General features: G+C 40.6%; 1 protein-coding gene across 9 annotated transcripts in view; it reads left to right on the top strand.

Moving 5' to 3' along the window:
* Positions 1-25093, top strand: part of LOC132390966 (arfaptin-2-like) — a 150425-nt gene that overhangs the window by 102548 nt on the left and 22784 nt on the right. For all 9 annotated transcript variants that reach the window (XM_059963514.1, XM_059963513.1, XM_059963512.1 and 6 more), the window contains one exon: positions 23873-24047. In XM_059963514.1, the coding sequence (XP_059819497.1) occupies positions 23873-24047 (175 nt within the window). The remainder of the gene's footprint in view (positions 1-23872; positions 24048-25093) is intronic.

Here is a 25093-nt window from a genome sequence, read left to right as displayed (position 1 = left end):
CCAAAAAACATCTGTTCCCAATTAACTCTCCCTAATTCCTGCCTAATGTTCTCATAATTTGCCCTGCTCCAGTTAAATTTCCTCCTGCAACATCCACACTAAGGCTATCTTTAAACTTAAGAAGTTGGCTGAGGTGTAGAAGATTGAGGGGATAGAAAAACTACAACCCTCCCCTGGAATCTGGAAGGCACTGTTTGAAGGAGTTAGAGATTCTCACTGAATCTCAGGAGTAGCTCGTCCAGCACTGTGACAATAGATCATAAAATATAGGAACAGAATGAAGCCATTCGGCCCATTGCATCTGCTCCGCCATTTCATCATGACTGATCCATTTTCCCTCTTAGCCACAGTCTCTTGCCTTCTCCCCATATCCTTGTATGCCCTGACTAATCAAGAATCTATCAACCTCTGCCTCTGCAGTGATTTGACCCCCACAGCTGCCTCTGGCAATAAATTCCACAGGTTCACCACTCTTTGGCTAAAGAAATTCCTCCTCATCTCTTTAATAAAAGGACACCCCTCTATTCTGAGGCTGTGTCCTCTGGTCTTAGGCTCCCCCATCATAGGAAACATACTCTCCACTTCCCACTCTCCACTCCACTCCACTCTATCAAGACCTTTCAACAGTCAATAGGTTTCAATGAGGTCACCCCTAATTCTTCTGAATTCTGAAGACCCAGCAAACGCTCTTCATATGATAAGCCTATCAATCCTGGAATCATTTCTGTGAACCTCATTTGAACCCTCACCAATGTCAGCACATCCTTTCTTAGATAAGGGGCCCAAAACTGCTCACAATACTCCAAGTGAGGGGTCACCAATGCCTTATAAAGCAACAGCATTACATCTTTGCTTTTATTTTCTAGTCCTCTTGAAATGAATGCCATTTGCCTTCTTCACTGTAGCACCCAAAAAACAAGGACAAGGTTTTTCTTTTGTTTAAACAACTTTACTTTCAATGTCTCTCTTCAATACCTGAGGGCCACCACCTTTACATTCCACAATTCCTCTCCCTCCACGTGCATAACAGGGAGACTGTGGATGTGTATTAAATACATATTCCAAATGAACAGAACTCAACAATCTCCCTTTTTATGTAGATATTTAAAAAATTAAATTTGAAACAAATTTAAAGGCAATTCAAATGTCCATTAGGATATGGGAATTAGTTTCCATATCACAGCCACTGAAGTTAAAACAATTCTGGGTTACCAAATCCCTTCACTAAGTGCCTTTAACAGCACAAGAGCTGGAGTTCCCTTTCTTATGAGACAGTCAGCTAGTTGTTCCTTTGTAGTTGACCAAAGCATATGATGAATTTACTGTGCTTGGATAAGTTCTTTGATGCTGCTTATCTCTAGACAAAGCCTCTTCTCTGTAACTGACTTGGTGGATTTGATGACATCAACCAAAGAGTAGTTGTTCTTCTTTGGGTCACCAGAAAAACTGCATTGTTAATGCCTTCAGACGTTGTAATGGTTTCAGCTGCCAACGTACTCTGACAACTCTTCAGATTTTTTTTGATTGCTGATAGAGAGGTGAAAATCTTCCCTCTTCTCCCATCAGTACAATAAAATACTCCCCTGAGTACCATTAGGAAGATTTCCAAGTGAGGCATCACTGAAGGCAGTGAGCCTCAGTGAGCCATCTTTCCCAAGCTGTTGAAACTTTAAGACTACTTTTTCTGATTGATTTATGCACACTATCTTGTTTGCCTCATGTAAAGTTTGTACTGCTGCATTTTTTGTGCTGGATGCCAAGTTGCAGGCATCAAACATGATGTCAGGTCTGCCCTGCCTTGACATCCATAGAATCTGATCTATATTTGATCTAAGCTGTTCCGCTTCAGCTTCACTGAGGGATGCATCCCGCTGTGTGGCATATGAGGACTCCATGCAGATTGTCTGAAGATTCCTGACGTAGCTTTCTTAGTGCAGTTGAAATGTTCTCTCAGCAGCAAGGATGTCTACCCTACATAGCAGAATGTGTCATGTTCCTCACATCCAACCTGAAAGGCTGACTTAAGCTGAGGGTTAACTGTTGTAAAGTTTTGCGAACCTCCCCATATGAAGTAATCTACATGACAAGCAAGTATTCCAATCACATGTTATCCTGAATCTTGCCAGTGAAGAACAGCTGCATCCACCTGTGACATCTTTCCATCTGTTTTCAACATTATTTCCCTGACCGTTTTATACCAGCAGAATGATGCATCTGCTAAACCATTCACACACTTTTTGAGTTTCCACAGTGTTCCTTCGCTTCTGGCTTCAGGAGAAGGTTTAATGTAAATGTCACCGACAGCTCCATTCCCTGTAAGAATGTGGATTTTATGTCTATGCAATGGGGTTGTCAATGCTTTTGACATGGCACTGAGAGAAGTAGTCGGATAGACTGTGAAGCACATGTTGGTGAGTCTTCTCAGAGTTCTTCTACATTTAGTCCCTCAAAAGCTCTAGCTACCAGATGTGCTTTTGGTATAATTCCTGTTGGGATTTCTTCCAGGGTGCACATTGTCTTTTGGCCATTGTGTCTAGTTTCTTGAACACTCCATTATTTCTCCAACTTCTGATTTCATCCTGTTTTACAGATTCAAACGACACCTCTTTAGTTACTAGGAAATCTTCATCTTGACATTTCTCAGATGGTCCAGCCTGATCTATACTTGATTCAATATGAAGTCTGTCTACACGTGACATATCGACTGACCCTGCAGTGCCAACGACAGTGACTGGTTTTAGGTAATTCGAGTTGTACCAACTTTTATTTCTCCCAATGGCTTTGCCTGCTCGTCCTAAGACTTCAGCTTTGTACGAGACACCAGTGCTTTGGTGTGCAAATCTCACAGTTTCTCCTGTTTTAAGACTGAAACTTCCATGTTGTCTTTGCACTTGTGATCATTTCTGTTCAGACAAGTCTGCTGAGTTCTCAAATGCACTCTCTTCACACTGTCTGGACCTCTGTTGGGTCCTTAGCTGCACTCTCCTCATCCCTGTCTGTGCTATGTGACAGTCTGCCAGATAAGTGCTTTTCATTTTTTGTGTCATTCTCCGTGGAGTTCTGATGGTCTTCAGTTTGTGCTTTACGTAATCTGGAACGACGTACTCTCTCATATGTACTCTCCATGTCTCAGGAATACCACAACTCCTGACCAATGTCAACTCCAGGACCTTTCCATTCTGTACGGTCTGCTCTTTTGTAATACACTTTGTCCCCTTTATCATATTTGTCATTTGTAGGACGGATCTGTGCCCTCGGTGCTCTTCGAATTACTCTGAACACTCTCCTTCTGTGACAGCCTTACTTGATGCATGCAGTGCTGAACTATGTTTCCTATCCACTCACTCCTTGTAGTGCCCTCCAGAGCAGCTGGCCTGTCAACCAGTACAGAGGGAAGTTTTGGAATCTGGCCAAGCTCAGGTTGATATGGGCTATAGCCATGTACATTCTGCAAGGTTTTCTTTGCCATAAGGACTGTGTTCCAATTACAACCATTGCTTTTCTTTACCTGCAGTATTATTTCAGTAAGAGTTTGTGTTACTCCAGAAGTCCATTACTCCGAGGACTATATACCACTGTTGTTTTTGTTTCAATGTTAAAGTTCTCTGCCATATCTCTGAATTCATCATTATTAAATTCACCACCATTATCACTGAATACTTTCTGAGGTGGACCATTCACATTTATCCAGGAATGGATGAAGTTTTTTTTTTACTGTTTCTGAGGGTCTCTTTGTATTTATGATGCTACCAGCACTCATCGATAATGTGGGGGTTCCACACTCAGATCCACTTCATGCAGGTCTGCCACTACTGTTTCATTGTATTCATATGCTACTGCCAGACCAACTTTAGGCTTAGGATTGGGCTTTCCAACTTTTGGCATGTCTCACAGCTGTCATTTATCTGCTTTGAAATGAAAAATAATCTGCATCTTGTTGCCTGAACTCCTGAGCAGTTTCTGAAGTCTATCAATTGAAGTGTGTCCAAGCTGCTTGTGAGGTTTGAGCAATACTTTGCATTTCTCATTTATGGTCATGTGGCCATGACGGAGACTTGGATGTCTCAGGAGCAGGACTGTCTGCTGAATGTGCTGGGCTTCAGATGTTTCAAAAAGGACAGAGAGGGAGGCAAAAGGGGTGGGGGAGTGGCACTGCTGGTCAGGGATAGTATCGCATCTGCAGAAAAGGAGGAAGTCATGGAGGGATTGTCTACTGAGTCATTGTGGGTTGAAGTTAGAAACAGGAAGGGGGCAATAACTACCAGGTCTTTTTTATAGACCCCTCCAGTAGTAACAGACACATCAAGAAGCAGATAGGGAGGCAGATTCTGGATCAGTGCAATAAGAAAAGGGTTGTTGTGATGGGTGATTTTAACTTTCCTAATATTGATTTCCTAATAAGGCATCTCCTTAGTGCAAGCGGTTTAGATGGGGTGTAGTTTGTTAGGTATGTTCGGGAACATTTTTTGATATAGTATGTAGGTAAGCCAACTAGAGGAGAAGCTGTACTTGATCTGGTATTGGGAAATGAACTGGTCAGGTACCGGATCTTTCGGTGGGAGAGTATTGTGGGGATAGTGATCACAACTCTATCTCCTTTATTATATTGCTGAAGAGGGATAGGAGCAGACATTTTTGGAAAATATTTAGTTGGCGTAGGGGGGAATATGTTATTAGGCAGCATAAATTGGGAGCAGATATTCTCAGGGAAATGCATAACAGAAATGTGGCAAATGTTCAGGGAACATTTGCATGGTGTTCTGCATTAGTATATTCCATTGAAGCAGGGAAAGGATGGTAGGGTAAAAGAACCATGGTGTGCAAAGGATGTAGAAAATCCAGTTAAGAAAAGAAAAGCTTGTGAAAGGTTTAAGAAACTAAGTGTTGTTAGAGCTCTAGAAAATTAGAAGGGTGCCAGGAAGGAGCTCAAGAATGAAATTAGAAAGCTAGAAGGGGCCATGAGAAGGCCTTGGAAAGCAGGATTGAGGAAAACCCCAAGACATTCTACAGGTATGTGAAGAGCAAGAGGATGAGCCGTGTGAGAATTGGACCAATCAGGTGCGATAGTGGAAAAGTGCATGGAACCAGAGGAGGTAGTGGAGGTACTTAATGAATACTCTGCTTCAGTATTCACCAGGGAAAAAGACCTTGGCAGTTGTGGGGATTACTTACAGCAGACTGAAAGGCTTGAGCATATAGGCATAAAGAAAAAGGGTGTGCTGGAACTGTTGAAAGGTATTAAGACCATAAGACATAGGAGCAGAATTAGGCCATCTGGCCCATCGAGTCTGCTCCACCATTCCATCATGACTGACCTTTTTTTTCTATTTCCTCCTCTATTCCAGTTCCAGATCTTCTCTTCATAACCTTTGATGCCATGTCCAATCAAAAACCTGTGAATCTCTGCCTTAAGTACACCCAATGACCTGGCCTCCACAGCTGCATATGGCAACAAATTCCACAACCCTTGGCTGAAGAAATTTCTCTGCTTCTCTGTTTTGAAAAGGCGCTTCTGAGGCTGTACCTTCTTGTCTTAGATTCTCCCACCATGGGAAACATCCTTTCCACATCTACTCTGTCTAGACCTTTCAACATTCAAAAGGTTTCAATGAGATCCCCACCCCCCCAGCCATTCTTCTAAATTACAGCAAGTACAGACCCAAAGCCATCAAACGTTCATCATATAATAACTCTTTCATTCCTGGAATCATCCTTATAAACCACTTCTGGACCATCTTCAATGCCAGCACATCTTTTCTAAGATGAGGGGCCCAAAACTGTCCACAGTACTCAAGGTGATGCCTCACCAGTAACTTATAAAATCTCAGCATCGCATCCTTGCTCTTGTATTCTAGAAATGAATACTAACATGGCATTTGCCTTCCTCACCACCAACTCAACCTGTAAGTTAACCTTCAGAGTGTTCTGCACAAGGACTCCCAAGTCCCTCTGCATCTCAGATTCCTGGATTTTCTGCCCGTTTAGAAGATAGTCTCCATGTTTATTTCTACTACCAATGTGCATGGCCATGCATTTTCCAACATTATATTTCATTTGCTGCTTTCTTGCTCACTCTCCTAATCTTTCTAAGTCCTTCTGCATCCTACCTGTTTCTTCAACACTCTCTGCCCCTCCCCCAATCTTCGTATCATCTGCAAACTTGGCAACAAAGCCATGTATTTCATCATCTAAATCATTGATACACAGCATTAAAAAAGTGGTCTCAACACAGACCCCTGTGGAACACCACTAGTCACTGACAAGCCAACCAGAAAAGGATCCTTTTATACCCACTCGCTGCCTCTTACCAATCAGCCAATGCTCTAATCATGTTAGTAACTTTGCTGTAATACCATGGGCTCTTAACGTGGTAAGCAGTCTCATGTGTGGCATCTTGTTTCCCTTCTAATATTTTTAGTTGCTCTCTGTAGGTTTTTAAAAACTCCCCAATCATTTATCTTCCCACTAATTTTTGCTTTGTTGTATGCCCTTTCTTTTGCTTTTAAAATAGCTTTGAAATTTGTCCCGGTGAGGAAGATAAAGAATGGTAGGGTGAAGGAACCATGGGTGACAAGTGAAGTGCAAAATCTAGTCAGGTAGAAGAAGGTAGCATACATGAGGTTTAGGAAGCAAGGATCAGTTGGGTCTATTGAGGAATATAGGGTAGCAAGAAAGGAGCTTAAGAAGGGGCTGAGAAGAGCAAGAAGGGGGCCTGAGAAGGCCTTGGCGACTAGGGTAAAGGGAAACCCCAAGGCATTCTTCAATTATGTGAAGAATAAAAGGATGACAGGAGTGAAGATAGGACCAATTAGAGATAAAAGTGGGAAGATGTGTCTGGAGGCTGTGGAAGTGAGCGAAGTCCTCAATGAATACTTCTCTTCGCTATTCACCACTAAGAGGGAACTTGATGACAGTGAGGACAATATGAGTGAGGTTGATGTTCTGGAGCATGTTGATATTAAGCGAGAGGAGGTGTTGGAGTTGTTAAAATACATTAGGATGGATAAGTCCCCAGGGCCTGACGGAATATTCCCCAGGCTGCTTCATGAGGCAAGGGAAGAGATTGCTGAACCTGTGGCTAGGATTTTTATGTCCTCATCCAGGAATGGTACCGGAGGATTGGAGGGAGGCGAATGTTGTCCCCTTGTTCAAAAAAGGTAGTAGGGATAGTCCAGGTAATTATAGACCAGTAACCCTTACGTCTGTGGTGGGAAAGCTGTTGGAAAAGATTCTTAGAGATAGGATCTATGGGCATTTAGAGAATCATGGTCTGATCAGGGACAGTCAGCATGGCTTTGTGAAAGGCAGATCATGCCTAACAAGCCTGATAGAGTTCTTTGAGGAGGTGACCAGGCATATAGATGAGGGTAGTGCAGTGGATGTGATCTATATGGATTTTAGTAAGGCATTTGACAAGGTTCCACACGGTAGGCTTATTCAGAAAGTCAGAAGGCATGGGATCCAGGGAAGTTTGGCCAGCTGGATTCAGAATTGGCTTGCCTGCAGAAGGCAGATGGTCATGGTGGAGGGAGTACATTCAGATTGGAGGGTTGTGACTAGTGGTGTCCCACAAGGATCTGTTCTGGGACCTCTACTTTTCGTGATTTTTATTAATGACCTGGATGTGGGGGTAGAAGGGTGGGTTGGCAAGTTTGCAGACAACACAAAGGTTGGTGGTGTTGTAGGTAGTGTAGAGGATTGTTGAAGATTGCAGAAAGACATTGATAGGATGCAGAAGTGGGCTGAGAAGTGGCAGATGGAGGTCAACCCGGAGAAGTGTGAGGTGGCACACTTTGGAAGGACAAACTCCAAGGCAGAGTACAAAGTAATGGCAGGACACTTGGTAGTGTGGAGGAGCAGAGGGATCTGGGGGTACATGGTAGATAGGGTAGTTAAGAAAGCTTATGGGGTGTTAGTTTTCATAAGTCGAGGGATAGAGTTTAAGAGACGCGATGTAATGATGCAGCTCTATAAAACTCTGGTTAGGCCACACTTGGAGTACTGTGTCCAGTTCTAGTCGCCTCTCTATAGGAAGGATGTGGATGCATTGGAAAGGGTACAGAGATTTACCAGGATGGTTTAGAAAGTACGGATTATGATCAGAGATTAAGGGAGCTCGGGCTTTACTCTTTGAAGAGGAGGATGAGAGGAGACATGATAGAGGTGTACAAGATATTAAGAGGAATAGACAGAGTGGATAGCCAGCGCCTCTTCCCCAGGGCACCACTGCTCAGTACAAGAGGACATGGCTTTAAGATAAGGGGAGGGAAGTTCAAGGGGGATATTAGAGGAAGGTTTTTCACTCAGAGGGTGGTTGGTGTGTGGAATGCACTGCCTGAGTCAGTGGTGGAGGCAGATACACTAGTGAAGTTTAAGAGACTACTAGACAGGTATATGGAGGAATTTAAGGTGGGGGGTTTTATGGGAGGCAGGGTTTGAGAGTTGGCACAACATTGTGGGCCGAAGGGCCTGTAATGTGCTGTACTATTCTATGTTCTCTTGTCACCCACAGTTGTACTATTTTACCATTTGAGTATTTCTTCATTTTTGGAATACACATGTCTGCACCTTCCTCACTTTTCCCTGAAACACACGCCATTGCTGCTCTGCTGGCATCCCTGCCAGTAGTTCCTTCCAATTTACTTTGGCCATATCCTCTCTCATACCACTGTAATTTCCCTTACTCCACTGAAATACTGCTACATCAGACTTTACTTTCTCCCTTTCAAATTTCAAGTTGAACTCAATCATATTGTGATCACTGCCTCCTAAGGGTTCTTTTACCATAAGCTCCCTCATCACCTCCAGGTCATTACATAACACCCAATCCGGTATAGCTGATCCCCTAGTAGGCTTAACGTCAGACTCCACTGTTGGGAGGCCTGTATATAACTGCCATCAACCTTTTACCCTTGCAGTTTCTTAACTCAACCTACAAGGATTCAACCTCTTCCAATCCTATATCACATCTTTCTACTGATTTGATGCCATTCTTTACCAGTAGAGCCACACCTCCCTCTCTGCCTACCATCCTATCCCTTCAATATAACATGTAACCTTGGACATTCAGTTCCCAACTGCAAACATCCTTCAGCCATGATTCAGTGATGGCCACAGCATCATACCTGGCAATCTGTAATATTGCAACAAGATCATCCACCTTATACTATGTACATTTAGATACAACACCTTGAGTAACTTATTTGCTGTCCTTTCTGATTCTGCATCCGTCATGATTTGATACTCAGCCTGTTGGCTGCAACTAAGTCCCATCACCCGCCTGCCCTTCCTGACAAACTGATTGCACGCTATCTTCACTTTTTTACCATCTGTTCTTTCCTGAGTCCCTTCACTCTGGTTCCCACCCCCCTGCCAAGTTAGATTAAACCCTCCCCAACAGCTCTAACAAACCTACCCGCGAGGATATTGGTCTCGCTTGGGTTCAGATGCAACCCATAACTTTTGAGCAGGTCATATCTCCCACAGAAGAGATCTCAATTATCTAAGAAGCTGAAGCCCTGCCCCCCGCACCAGCTTCTCAGCCAGACATTTATCTGCCAAATTATCCTGTTTCTACCCTCACTGGCACGTGACAAAGGCAGCAATCCAGAAATTACTACCCAGGAGGTTTTGCTTCTCAGCTTTCTACCTAGCTCTCTAAAATCTCTTTTCCGGCCCTCCTTGCTTATCCTTCCCATGTCATTGGTACCAATTTGTAGCAAGACACCTGCCTGCTTCCCCTCCCTCTCCAAAATGTTGTGAATGTGATCTGAGACATCCCTGACTGGCACCTGGGAGGGAACATACCATCTGAGTGCCTTGTTCACGCCCACAGAATCTCTTTTCTTTCTTACTTTCTAAATCTTTTTATTATTATTAGTAATATGGACAGAATACAAATGATATATTAATAAAGAAATTACAAACATACAAATTCCATTACAAATGAAAACAAAAACATGAACAATAGTTACAATATAAATGAGTTTACCAAGACATAAGCCATACAATATATGTATGAACATGGTAAGTCTAAATATTTCATAATATATGATATAAAAAAAACAGAAAAAAGAAAGAAAAAAATATATATATAATGCAAAACTAGCTAATCTACTAATCTAATAACTAATAACTAATATAGAAGAAAAAAGAAACAAAAAAAAGAGAAAAAAAAGGGGGCTGTTTATAATATCTCACAAGAATAAATATTCATCAATGCCGTCACTTCCGGTCCTCTCAACATACATAAGCTAAAAGCTGGGAAATCAAATGAACTTGGAACAGGGTCATATTACATCATATGAAAATGTTGAATAAATGGTCTCCATAACTTTTCAAATTTAATAGAAGTCTCAAAAACACCACTTCTAATTTTTTCTAAATTTAAACATAACATAGTTTGAGAGAACCAATTAAATACAGTGGGAGGATTAATTTCCTTCCAATTCAACAATATAGATCTTCTAGCCATCAGAGTTAGAAATGCAATCATTCGACGGGCAGAAGAAGATAAATGCAGTGAGTCTAACATTGGTAAACCAAAAATTGCGGTAATAGGATGAGGTTGTAAATCAATATTCAAAACCGTAGAAATAATATCAAAAATATCTTTCCAATGTTTTTCCAAAAATGAACAAGACCAAAACATATGAGTTAAAGACGCGATTTCAGATTGACATCTATCACAGATAGGACTAATATAAGAGTAAAAACGAGCTAATTTATCCTTGGACATATGGGTCCTATGTACGACCTTAAATTGTATTAATGAATGTTTGGCAAATATCGATGACTAATTGAAGAATTCTATCCCAATTCTCACTAGAAATAATAAGGTTAAGCTCTTTTTCCCAATCCTTTTTGGTCTTATAAAGGGGCTCTGAACGTATCTCCATAATTATATTATAAAGTTTTGAAATAAGCCCTTTTTGAAAAGGGTCTAATTCAAATAAACTCTCCAAAATATCTGCAGGCACAAAATTTGGAAACGTAGGGAGTACAGAACTTAAAAAATGTCTAATCTGTAAATATCTAAAAAAATGAAATCTAGGCAAGTTATATTTGTTGGATAATTGCTCAAAAGACATAAAACAATTGTCCAAAAATAAATCAGAAAATCTTAGTAATCCCTTAGTTTTCCAAGCTGAATAAGCTTGATCTATAATGGAAGGGTGGAAAAAACAATTAGATACAATAGGACTATTTAAAACGAATTGAGTCAACCCAAAAAATCTCCGAAATTGAAACCATATACGCAAAGTATGTTTAACTATCGGGTTGTCAATTCATTTCGGCAATTTAGAAAGAGCAAAAGGGAGAGAAGTCCCTAAAATAGAACCCAGAGCATAAGCTGATACCGATTTAGTTTCTAAACTCACCCAACGAGGGCCGAAAGATCCACCCCCATCTTTCAACCAGCATAACAAGTATCTAATATTAACTGCCCAATAATAAAATCTGAAATTAGGTAATGCTAACCCGCCTTCCTTTTTTGTCTTCTGTAAATATATTTTACCTAACCTGGGATTTTTATTCTGCCATATATATAAAGAAATTTTTGAATCAACATTAGTAAAAAAAGATTTCGGAATAAAAATTGGTATCGCTTGAAAAATATATAAAAACTTAGGTAAAATAACCATCTTAATAGCATTAATCCTACCTATTAGAGATAAAGATAATGGTGACCACTTAGTAAACAAACCTTTAATCTGATCAATTAAGGGTAAAAAATTAAATCTAAATAAATCTTTATGGTTTTTTGTGATTTTGATCCCTAAATAAATAAAAGAATCATTAACTAATTTAAAAGGTAAATTTCCATAAATTGGGACCTGTTTATTCAAAGGAAACAATTCACTTTTATTAAGATTTAACTTATACCCAGAAAACTCACTAAATTGAGCCAATAATGATAAAACTGCTGGGATAGATTTCTCCAGGTTAGAAATGAATAGTAATAAATCATCTGCATACAAAGATAACTTATGAATGTCTGTCCCAAGATTAATACCCAAAATATCCTGTGATTGTCTGATGGCAATTGCCAAAGGTTCTAAGGCAATGTTAAATAGTAATGGACTAAGAGGACATCCTTGTCTAGTGCCCCGAAGTAGGCGAAAAAAAGGAGATCTTTGATTATTGGTAAACACTGAGGCAACTGGAGTATGATAAATCAATTTAATCCATGATATGAATATCAGACTAAAATTAAACTTCTCCAACACATTAAATAAGTAAGGCCATTATCAAATGCTTTCTCTATCTAATGAAATCACGCATTCTGAAGTATCATGTGAGGGAGTATAAACAATATTCAATAATCTCCTAATGTTAAAAAAAGAATAGCGATTTTTAATAAAACCAGTTTGATCTTCTGAAATAATTTTGGGTAATACCTTCTCCAATCTAGATGCCAGTAACTTGGAAAAAATCTTGGAGTCTACATTCAATAAAGATATTGGTCTATAGGAAGCACAGTTAGTAGGGTCTTTATTTTTCTTCAATATTAGAGAAATGGAAGCTCTATAAAAAGATGGTGGCAAATTCCCCAATCTAATGGCTTCCTCAAAAACCTTACATAACCAAGGGGAAAGAGTAGCAGAAAAAAATTTTAAAAATTCAACTGTATAACCATCTGGACCCAGTGCTTTCCCAAAATTCACTGAGGAAATAGCCCCTTTAATTTCTACATCCGTAATAGGAGTATCCAATATTGAAAGATCATCAGATGATAATCTTGGAAAATTTAATTTCCCAAGAAAATCACACATGGTATTACAATCCTGAGGAAATTCAGATTGATACAGGGTGGTATAGAAGTCTTGAAATGCCTTATTTATCTCATCATGATTAACTGTCAAATTCCCATTCTGCTGACAAATCTTAGTGATTTGACATTTAACCAAAGCATTCTTCAATTGACTAGCTAACAGTTTACCAGATTTATCACTATGTATATAAAAATCAGATCTAGTTTTCATTAATTGATTTTCAATCGAGGATGTAAGTAATAAACTATGTTCCATTTGAAGTTCAACCCTTTGTTTGTAAAGCTCCTTACTAGGAGCAATCGAATATTTCTTATCAATCTCTTTAATTTTATCAACCAATAAAAGAGTTTCCGTCTTAGTACGTTTTCTCAAACCAACAGAATAAGAAATAATCTGTCCACGTATATACGCTTTAAAAGTGTCCCAAAGTGTTCCGCAGGAGATATCGTCTGTAGAATTAGTTGAAAAGAAGAAGTCGATCTGCTCCTTCATAAATTTTATAAAGTCCAAGTTTTGCAATAAGGTAGAGTCAAATCGCCATTGTCTGGCATTAGAAGCTGTATCCGTAAATTTCATAGAAAGTAATAATGGAGCATGATCAGAGATAGCTATAATATCATAGTTACAACTGATTACCAATGGAATAAAACAAGAGTCTACAAAAAAATAATCAATTCTTGAATAAGAGTGATAAACATGTGAGAAAAAAGAAAACTCTTTGTCATTAGGATGCCGAAATCTCCAAACATCAAAAACTCCATTGTCAGTCAAAAAAGAGTTAATACAAGTGGCTGACTTATTAGGTAAAGTCTGAATAGATAAAGATTTATCCATCAAAGGATTTAAACAGCAATTAAAGTCACCACCCATTATTAACATATTCATTTAGATTGGGTAAAGAGGTAAATAAGGACTTAAAAAAGTCAGGACAATTCACATTTGGAGCATAAACATTAACCAAAGCAACCTTTTTATTACAAAGTAAACCCATAATTAACAAAAATCTACCATTCGGATCCGAAAAAATATCATGTTGAACAAATGGAATAGAGAAGTCAATAAAAATTGAAACTCCTTTTACTTTAGCGTTCAAATTTGCGTGATACTGTTGACCCCGCCAAAATCTAAAAAAACAAAATTTGTCCTCCTTCCTCACATGAGTTTCTTGTACAAAAATGATATGAGCATTAAGTCTTTGGAATACTTTGAAAATCTTCTTTCGTTTAATTGGATGATTTAAACCATTAGTATTCCAAGACACAAAATTAATGGTCTGAGCCATAATTCTAAAATCAACCCTTTGGTATAGAAAGGGTTAACCAACTTGTAAACTCATGCACCCGGAAGAGGAACAAAAGTAAAGAGAGGACCCGGAAGTGACGACAACACAGACATATTTGAAGTTCAAAAACAGCCCAAATGAAAAAACTAACACAAACTGATGCAAAAAAAATAGAATTAGGAAACAGACCATCCCCCCACCCCCCAAGAAAAAGAGAAAAAGCCGAAATATGACTTAAAAAAGGAAAGAATAAGACTAATTCTACCCCCATGTCAGCGGAAGAACACTCCATATATAAAGGATATATATAAAAGAATCACCCCAACTTTAAAAATTAAAATCGCTATAATAAAAACCATATTTCTAAGTATAATTAGTTGTAAAAAAATAAGAATATAGTTACTAAAAAAAAATTATAAATCGGGCTCTAGCCCAGACAAAACAAAAAATATTTAAGCTATGATAAGCGATGCATTGTAGGAAGAAGACGAAAGAAAGAAAAAAATAACGCCATCTTAAGCAAAACCAAAAATCTTTTTCAAAAAACCACCATCTTAATCAAAAAAAAATTCACCTTCAAAGAATTAAAAATATACCTTCGAAGGAACAAAGTTAATGGACAAGAATGTAGTATAATGGTTAAAGTGTATAAGGCAAAACAATTGATATAACGAAAACACACTTTAACTTAAGTATAAAGTATAGGATGAACCTACACCAATAACCAGAGGTTAATTCTGGTTTAAGAAATCGAGAACCATCTTGCACGATCAGAATCGTTCATTTATTAGAGACTGGTGTCTGTAGCAGTAGGGAAGTTCTTCTCCAGATAATTTCTCGCTTCTGAAGTTGAAAGAAAAACCTGATGTTGGAGCATTCAACAGAGAGATTCGAAGCTTCGCAGGGTATAGGAGCGCAGGTTTCAGATTTTTCTCATAACATTCAGCCATCAACGGTTTAAAAAGAAGCCTTTTTTTTAAAAGGTCAGGACTAAAGTCTTCAACCAGACGGAAGCAGTAATCTTTGAATTTAACCATTCCTGCCCAACGAGCTGCACATATAAGTTGTTCTTTGTCGTGTACATAATGGAACCGGACAATTACAACCGAAGGTTTGTCTGTAGCACTCGGTGATCGACGCTGAATTCTATGTGCCCAATCCAATAAAGGAGGGTTATTCGGGAAAATCGTCGGAAACGCTTCTTTTAAAAGTTGAGCAAAATATTTCGAAGGGTCATCTTTTTCTATGCCGTCTGGAAGACCAAGTATACGTAGGTTCTGTCTTCTGGACCGATTCTCAAAATCGTCACTCTTGGCTTTAAGGGCTTTCATCAGCTTAATGGTCAAAATGAAATCCTGTTGCAGTTTTTCAATAGTCAAATCTCGCTTCCGAGCATCTTCTTGCAGAGACGCGATAAGAGCTTGTTGCTGGTTAATTACTGAATCCGTCTTAACCATGTACTCTTGAAAAGCCTTTATATCTTCTTTAAAAAATTGTTGTAGTTGATCAAATTTTTTGTCCAAAACCTCCATAAACAATTCATAAGTTAATTGAGTTTGTTGTGGCGGAGCCTGCTTCTTTCCGTTACCGTTCGGATTGCGTCCGGGTTCTCGTCCCTTAGACCTGAGAGACATTTGTGTTTGCATATCTTCAAAAGTTCACAACAAACTCTTGGCAGTAAGTTCAAAAAAAAATTAACAAAGAAACTTTCGGTATAGGTAAAAATAAGCTGAATAAGGGTGATCAAAGGTTAAAAAAAAAGTAAAGGTTATGGAGCGAATCCAAAACAGTACTCACTCCATGAGCGTCTCCCGCTGACTCTTCACAGAATCTCCTGTCTGTTCCCTTCACTGCTCAGTCCCCTATTACTACTGCGCCCTTCTGCGCCACAGACCCATGGTCAGTGCCTGTAACTCTGTCGCTGTGGCATTCTCCTGGGTGGTCATCTCCCCTCAAAGTATCCAAAACGGTATACTTGTTTTTGAGGGGAATGGCCACAGGGGTGCTCTGCAGGAACTGCCTATTTCCATTTCTCCTGACAGTCCTCCAGCTACTCGCATCCTGCAACTTCGGGGTGACTACCTCCTTGTAACTTTGATCAATCATATCTTTGCTGTCCCGTACAAGCTGCTCCAGATCCCTAACATGGCCTACAAGGAGCTACAGCCGGATGCACTTCATGCAGATGTAGTTCCCTGGGAGACTGTGGGTCTCCCAGTTCTCCAATGCAAAGAGCACACCACAGCCATTTAAATGTTACAGTAAGAAAGGAGGAAAAAAATCAAAAAGGAAACCTTAACAGAGTCTTTGCACAGAAGCTGATGCCTCTTTCTCGCCAAACCCTGGTGTGAGCCAAAGCCTGTTGCTTTTACTCTTGTCCCTGGCCTACTCCCGACAATGGCCGCTCCGCTAATCCCTTCTGTGCTTTTATTTAGTTCGTAGAGCTCTGTTAATGCCGCTGATAGGCCACATACAATGGACAAATGCTCTTAATGCTCCCTTTTTAAATAACCATCGCCAACCTGCAAGAAATCCCTCTTGGTAGAGCTCTTTTGACTCCACTGATAGGCCACGTACAATGGACAAATGCTCTTAATGCTCCCTTTTTAAATAACCATCGCCAACCTGCAAGAAATCCCTCTTGGTAGAGCTCTTTTGACTCCACTGATAGGCCACGTACAATGGACAAATGTTCTCGAAGCTCCCTTTTTAAGTAACTGCAGCCAACCTGCAAGAAATCCCTCTTGGTAGACCGATAAGTCGCCAGCACCGGATGAGATATACTCCAGGCTACTGTGAGACGCGAGGGAAGAGATTGTTGAGGCTCTAGCGATGATCTTTGCATCATCAGTGGGGGCGGGAGAAATACCAGAGGATTGGAGGGTTGCGAACATTGTTCAAGAAAGAGAGTAGAGATAACCCAGGAAATTATAGACCAATGAGTCTTTCTTCATTGGTGGTCAAGTTGTTGAAGATTCTGAGAGGCAGGATTTATTAGCATTTGGGGAGAGATAATCTGATTAGGGATAGACAGCATGGCTTTTGTCAAGGGCATGTCATGACTTATGAATCCGATTGAATTTTTTGAAGATATAACAAGACACATTGATGAAGGTAGAGCAATGGATGTAGTGTATATGGATTTCAGTAAGGCATTTGATAATTTTCCCCATGCAAGGCTCATTTAGAAAGTAATGAGACATATGAGGCATAGGATCGAAGAAGACCTTGCTTTGTGGATCCAGAATAGACTTACCCACAGAAGTTAAAGGGTGGTTGTAGATGGTTTGTATTCTGCATGGAGGTTGGTGACCAGTGGTGTTTCTCAGGGATCTATTCTGGGACTCCTCCTCTTTGTGATTTTTATAAATGACCTGGAAGAGGAAGTAGAAGGGTGGGTTAGTAAGTTTGCTGATGACGGAAAGGTTGGGAGTGTTGTGGATAGTCTGGAGGGTTGTCAGGGATTAGTGTGACATCGATAGGGTGGACTGAGAAGTGGCAGATGGAGTTCAAACCAGATAAGTGTGGAATGGTTCATTTCGGTAGTTCAAATTTGAAGGCACAATATATTAATGGCAAGACTCTTGGCGGTGTGGAGGATCAGTGAGATCTTGGGGTCTGTCTCTATAGGAGACTCAAACCTGCTGCACAGGTTGACAGCTTTGTTAAGAAGGCGTTTGGTGTGTTGGTCTTCATCAACTGTGGAATTGAGTTCAAGGTCCATGAGGTAATGTTACAGCGATATAAGACCTTGGTCAGACCCCACTTGGAGTACTGTGTTCATTTCTGGTCACCTCACTACAAGAAGAATGTGGATGCTATAGAAAGGGTGCAGAGGAGATTTACAAGGATGCAAGGATTGGAGAGCATGCCTTATGAGAATAGGTTGAGTGAACTCGGCCTTTTCTCCTTGGAGTGGAGGATGAGAGGTGATCTGATAGAGGTTTATAAGATGATGAGAGACATTGCTCATATGGATAGTCAGAGGCTTTTTCCCAGGGCCGAAATGGCTAACACAAGGGGCCATAGTTTTAAGGTGCTTGTTAGTAGGTACAAGGGTGATGTCAAGGGTAAGTTTTCACACAGAGAGTGGTGAGTGCGTAGAATGCTCTGCCATTGACTGTGGTGGAGGCGGATACAATAGGGTCTTTTAAGAGACTCTTAGATAGGTACATGGAATTTAGAAACATAGGGGGCAATGCGGTAGGGAAATTCTAGAGTAGATTACCTGGTTGCACAACATTGTGGGCCGAAGGGCCTGTAATGTGCTGAAGATTTCTATGTTCTATGACAGTTGGTACTTCATTCCCACATGGATTCTCTGTAATATCTTTATCTAGAATGTCCACACAGTCATGTCAGATCTGGTGAGCTCAAGTGACACCGGCAGCTGAAACATTGTTGCTTGGTCAGTTTCCATATCCAGTACTGCTCCCGCTTTCTTTAAGGAAGTTTTACTCAAGAGTAATGTAATGTTCACTGGTACCACCTCTGTTCCAGTGTAACATTTTGTTTGTCCTATTTTTGTGGTAATTTTCACTTTTTTGGTGGTATGTACAATCTTACCATCTCCAAATTTGAATGCTATGTTACTATGTGTATCTCTGTTCACCATTTTCTTCACTTCATTCTGGTTTCATTCACTTACATAGCTTTGAAGCCATTTTACTCTACACACAGTGTGTATGCACACCATATCAGTAACAGCAGATCCTAGAGATTCTATTAAAAAAATCTCTGCCTCAGATATCTCTTAATTTGTAAGTGCTTCCTTTGCAAACAGTGTGATATGGGACTTTTCTACATCTTCAGATTTGTTATTTTCTTCAATTAACCTAACTTGTTCAGTTTTGTGCAGACTGTTTTTTCTCCCTGCGGTGAATACTTTGACATACCACACATTTTGTTCTTCTACTCTATTTGTGTATTAGATTTGTGCCAGGTACCGTTACCCTTCTCTGATCCCTCTGGGATCTATGCTTGCTACACTGTTGTCTCTGCTGAGTGAAGTGTGCTGTTTCCTGACTCACACTAATTTCAACTGTTGTCTTCACGGCCTTTTCTCCAAAAATTCTCTTCACTGCTGATTTCATAGGTGCAAATGTGCGTTCTGTTCAGCAGTTAACAATAGCTGTCTGTCCTTTGTGTCTAGACACGCAGTATCCAACAATTTAAAAGTTGGTTTAAAAGTATTTATGCATGAGACTGTACTTTAGTTCAAAATCAATAATACAATCAACCATAGTTTTTAGAATTGTTTCTATAAATTTTGTCAAAGTCTGAACATGCCTCATAAATCTGATTCTTTTTTTTAAAAAAAGAGTCAAATGTATTTATTAGCGTATTCATACAGTCATCTGTGTTCAAGTCTACCAGCGATATTTCCAGCGCGTCTCTCTTGCTCTTCTCAAAAGCAACAATGCAACAGCCAAAGCTCACTTTGTCTTCTCCAGTTCCGTAAACTGAGTCGGCATTCCAATTTTGCAAGGCTTACTCTCATGAAATGCTAGCAGGGTCCTATAATTGGAAACTATCCTCTTCTATCACTGTTGTCTCCCAAACAAGGACACTTTTTTCTTTTCTTTAAACAACTTTACTTTCAATATCACTCTTCAATATCTGCAGGTTTTCTCTAGTTTGTCCTTGGTCTACCCTGCTTGTTACTTCCTCAAAGAACTCTAACAGATGATGTCAGGCAAGATTTCCCTTTACAGAAACCATGCTGACTTTGACTTATTTTATCATTAGTCTCCAAGTACCCTGAAACTTCATCCTTAATAATAGACTCCAACACTTTCCCAACCACGGAAGTTACACTAACTGGCCAATAATTTCCTTTGTTTTGCCTTCTTCCCTTTTTAAAGAGTAGAGTGACATTTGCAATTTTCCAGTCCTCCGGGACCATGCCGGAAAGAAGTGATTCTTGAAAGATCATGACCAATGCATCTGCTATCTCATTTACAATCTCTTTCAGAACTCTGGGATGTAGTCCATTCAGTCCAAGTGACTTATCCACTTTAAGACCCTTCAGTTTGCCTAGCACTTTTTCCTTTGTAATAGCAATGGCACTCACTCCTGCTTCCTGACATTCAGGGACTTCTGGCACACTGCTAGTGTCTTCCACAGTGTAGACTGATACAAAGTACTTACTAAGTTCATGCACCATTTCTTTGTCCCCCATTACTACCTCATCATCAGCATAATTTTCTGGTGGTCCAATATCAACTCTCATCTCCCTTTTACTCTTTATACAACTGAGAAGTTTTTTAGGATCCTACTTTATATTATTAGCTAGTTTGCCATCATATTTCATCATTTCCCTTCTTTTGGCTTTTTTTAGTTGCCTTTTGCTAGATTTTTAAAATATCCCAATCATCCAACTTCCCACTCACTTTTGCTACCTGATATGCCCTTTCCTTGGCTTTTATGCAGTCCTTAACTTACCTTGTCAGCCGTGGTTGCTTACACTTGCCGTCTCAGAGCAACAGCTTCTGTGGGACATATCTATTCTGCGCCTTGTAGACTATTCCCAGAAGCTTCAGCCACCTCTGCTCTGCCGTCAACCTTGCCAGTATCCTTCTCCAATCCACTTGGGCAAGTTACTCTCTCGTGCCTCTGTAATTATCTTTATTCCATTGTGATACATGTGACTTGTGCTTCTCCTCTTCAAATTGCAGTATGAATTCAATCATATTGTGATCACTGTCTCCTAAGGGTCCCTTTACCTTAAGCTCCCTGACAAAATCTGGATTATTTCTCAACACCCAATCTAAGATGACCTCTTCCCCGAGTCAGCTCAAGCACAAGCTGCTCTAAAAAGCCGTCTCATAGGCATTCAAAAAATTCCCTCTCTTGTCCTGTGTCACCACTGATTTTCCAAATCCCCTTGTGTGTTGAAGTCCCCCATTGCAATTGTGACATTACCCTTATATCCCCTTTCCAGTTCCCTTTGCAGTCTCAACCCCACATTTGGGATGCTATTTGAAAGCCTATTTATGATTCCCATAATAGTCAGGGAAGATTTTCCCTTGAGGAAACTATGCTGACTACTGCCTATTTTTATCATGTGTCTCCAAGTACCCAGAAACCACATCCTTAACAGTCGACTCTAACATCTTCCCAATCACTGAGATCAGACTAAGTGGCCTATAATTTCCTTCTTTCAGCCTCTGTCCCTCCTTGAGGAACAGTGTGACATTTGCGTTGTTCTAATCCTCTGGAACAATGCCAGAATCGATTGATTTTTGAAAGATAATTACTACCCTCTCCACAATCTCTTCAGCTACCTCTTTCCATCTTGTCCAGGTGACATCTACCTTCAGACCTTTCACTTTCCTAAGAACCTTCTCCCAAGTAGTGGTAACTTCACATACTTCTCCCCTCTGACACTCTAGAACTTCTGGTCTACTTCTATAGTGAAGACTAATGGAAAATACATTAAGTTTCTCCGTCAATTCCTTGCACACCATTACTACCTCTCCAACATCATTTTCCAGTGATCCTATATGCACTCTCACCTCTCTTTCAGACTTCATGTATCTGAAGAAACTTTTGGTATCTTCTTTAATATTATTGGCCAGCATACTATCATATTCTATCTTTTCCTTCTGAATGACTTTTTAGTTGCCTTCTATTGAGTTTTAGAAGCTTCCCAATAATCTAACTTCCCATTAATTTTAGCAGTATTATATGCTGTCTCTTTGGCTTTTATGTTGGCTTTGACTTCTGTTGTTAGCCAGAGTTGTGTCATCTTGCCTTTAGAATACTTCTTCCTCTTTGGAATGTATATATCCTGAGCCTTCTGAATTGCTTTCAGAAATTCCAGTTATTGCTGCTCTGCCATCATCCCTGCCATTGTCTTTTCCAATCAATTCTAGCCAGCTCCCCTCTCATGCCTCTAATTCCCTTTACTCCATTAATACTGATACATCTGACTTTAGTTTCTCTTTCTCAAATTTCAGGGTTGAATTCAATCATATTATGACCACTGTCTCCCAAGTGTTCCTTTACCTTAAGTCCCTCTAATAAGTTCCAGTCTATTGCACAACACCCCTGACTATTCTAACTTTGCCCTTTTGGCATACATTTTCTATCTCACATTGTAATTTGTAGACCACATCCTTCCTACAGTTTGGGAGTCTGTATATAACTCCCATCAGGGTCTTTTTACCTTTGCAGTTCCTTAGCTCTACTCAGAATGATTCAACACCTTCTGACCCAATGTCACCTTTTTCTAATGATTTGATTTCATTTTTTTTTTAGCCACACCACCCCCTCTGCCTTCCTGTATGTCCTTTGATAAAATGTGTACCCTTGGATGTTAAGCTCCCAGCTATAATCCTCTTATAGCCTCAATTCAGTGATGCCACAATGTCATACGTGCTAATCCATAACTGTGCTGCAAATTCATCTACCTCATTCCGTATACTGCGCACATTCAAATATAACACCTTCAATCCTATATTCACCCTTTTCAAATTTGTATGCCGTTTACATTGCAACTTATCTTGTTGGCTGAAATTTTGTCCTATCATCAGCCTCTCCTGGTTAGCTGTCTCATTACACAATGCCTCTGTTTGTAAGCCAACTACCTTATGCTCATCAATAACACTATGGTTCCCATCCCCCTGCCAAATTATATTTAACCCTCCATAACAACTCCTGCAAACTTGACCACAAGGATATTGGTCCCCCTCGCGTTCAGGTATAATTACTCCTTTTGTGCAGGTCATACCTTCCCCAGAAGAGATCTTAATGATCTATAAATCTAAACCCCTGCCCCCTGCACCAGTTCCTCAGCCACACAGTCACCTGCCATATCTTTCTATTCTTATCCTCAGTGGCATGTATCAAAAGTATCTAAAGTTGATTTGAACTCTATCGACCAAGTGGTGCTGGGAAATGGGATTAGTATAGACAGGGAATTGGTACAGGTGGGGATTTGAGGGCTAGCATGGCCATATTGGGCTAATCAGCCTGTTGCTGTGCTGTGATATACTCTGTTCCCTGTACCAAACACATCACCCAGTTGGTTGGATCATGAAAGCCAAAGCAGCTTTAGGAGGGAAATAAAGGCGGGGCATTTCATAAGATTACTGCTCTAGTGTGATGGTGTTGACAGAGCTTTATTCTGTGTCTGACCCAAGGTGTGTGTGATGGGATGGTGTGAAGGGAACTTCACTGTGTGTTTGACCCCAGGAGTATGTGATGGGATGATGTGGAGGGAACTTCACTGTGTGTTTGACCCCAGGAGTATGTGATGGGATGATGTGAAGGGAACTTCACTGTGTGTTTGACCCCAGGAGTATGTGATGGGATGATGTGAAGGGAACTTCACTGTGTGTTTGACCCCAGGAGTATGTGATGGGATGATGTGGAGGGAGCTTCAACTTTGTGTCTGATCCAGAGTATGTGTGATGGAATGTTGTGGAGGGAGATTCAGTCTGTCTGATCTGGAGTGTGTGTGATGGGATGGTGTGGAGGGAGCTTCACTTTGTGTCTGACCCAGGATGTGTGTGATGGGACGCTGCAGAGGGAGCTGGGTGTCTGACCCAGGGTGTGTGTGATGGGATGGTGTGGAGGGAGCTTCACTTTGTGTCTGACCCAGGATGTGTGTGATGGGACGCTGCAGAGGGAGCTGGGTGTCTGACCCAGGGTGTGTGTGATGGGATGGTGTGGAGGGAGCTTCACTTTGTGTCTGACCCAGGATGTGTGTGATGGGACGCTGCAGAGGGAGCTGGGTGTCTGACCCAGGGTGTGTGTGATGGGATGGTGTGGAGGGAGCTCGGTGTCTGAACTGTTGTTTTGATGACAGGCTGGAATATGATGCTTACCGCACAGACCTGGAGGAGCTGAACCTGGGTCCTCGGGACCCCGTCACACTACCAAAGATCGACCTGGCGCAGCAGCTGTACGCGGTGCACAAGGAGAAGTATGAGCGGTTACGCAGTGACGTCACTATCAAGCTGAAATTCCTGGAGGAGAACAAGGTGCCGAGTGGTTGTAATGGGTGCATGTGGGATGAGTAGATATGATCTAGGTCAGTACGTGGATGGGTGGGTTAGTATGGTTTCAGAAGATACAAGGATTTGTGGTGGTGTTGTAGATTGTTTAGAAGTTTGGCAAAGAATACAGTGGGATATTTAGTAGATCAGTTGCAGATGGGGAAATGACAAATGGAGTTTTACCCAGCCAAATCTGACGTGTTGGTAAGTCAAATGTAAAGAGACAGTACACTGTCAAGGGCAAGATTCTTGACAGTTTGATGAGCGGAGGGATCTTAGGGTCCAAGTTCATAGTTCCCTGAAAGTGGCAATGCAGTTGGTTAAGAAGGCATGTGGCATGCTTGCCTTGATTAGTCAAGGCGCTGAGTTCAAAAGTTGGGAAGTTAGGTTGCAGCTTTATAAAACTTTAGTATGATTGCATCTGGAGTATTACACGGTTCTGACCACCCCATTATTGGAAGGATATTGAGGCTTCAAAGAAGGTGCAGAAGATCTACCAGGATGTTTTCTGGATTAGAGAGCATGTGCTAAATATTGAGCACTTGGGCAAACTTGGGGTGTTTTCTCCGGAGTGGCACAGGCTGAGAGAAGATCCATTAGAAGTTTATGAGATTATAAGTGGTATAGATAGAATAGACAGCCAGTATCTTTCTCCCAGGGTTGAAATATATAATACCAAAGTGCATGTATTTAAGGTGACAGAGGGTAATTGCAAAGGACATGTGAGGGCCAAGTTTTTTACACAGAGCGGTGGGTATCTGGAATATGCTGCCTGGGGAGGTGGTAGAGGCAGATGCAAAAAAAGTGTTAAAGAGGTTATTTGATAGGCAAGTGAATGTGTAGGAAATGGTGAGTTATGCAGCCAGGATTAGTTTAGTTAGGGATTTAATTACTATTAATTTTATTAGTTCAGCACAACATTACTTATCCACGGAGTGAGGCATCCCTCAGAAGGAAGGGTAATATACTTCCTTTATTAAAAAGGGCAGCAAGGGTAAATGAAGTGACCAAACAGCAGTGGGAGGGGAATG

The sequence above is a fragment of the Hypanus sabinus genome, chromosome 3, assembly GCF_030144855.1.
Source record: "Hypanus sabinus isolate sHypSab1 chromosome 3, sHypSab1.hap1, whole genome shotgun sequence".
Taxonomy (NCBI): domain Eukaryota; kingdom Metazoa; phylum Chordata; class Chondrichthyes; order Myliobatiformes; family Dasyatidae; genus Hypanus; species Hypanus sabinus.
The sequence above is the reverse complement of the archived record's forward strand: the minus strand, read 5'-3'. Positions and strand labels throughout refer to the sequence as shown.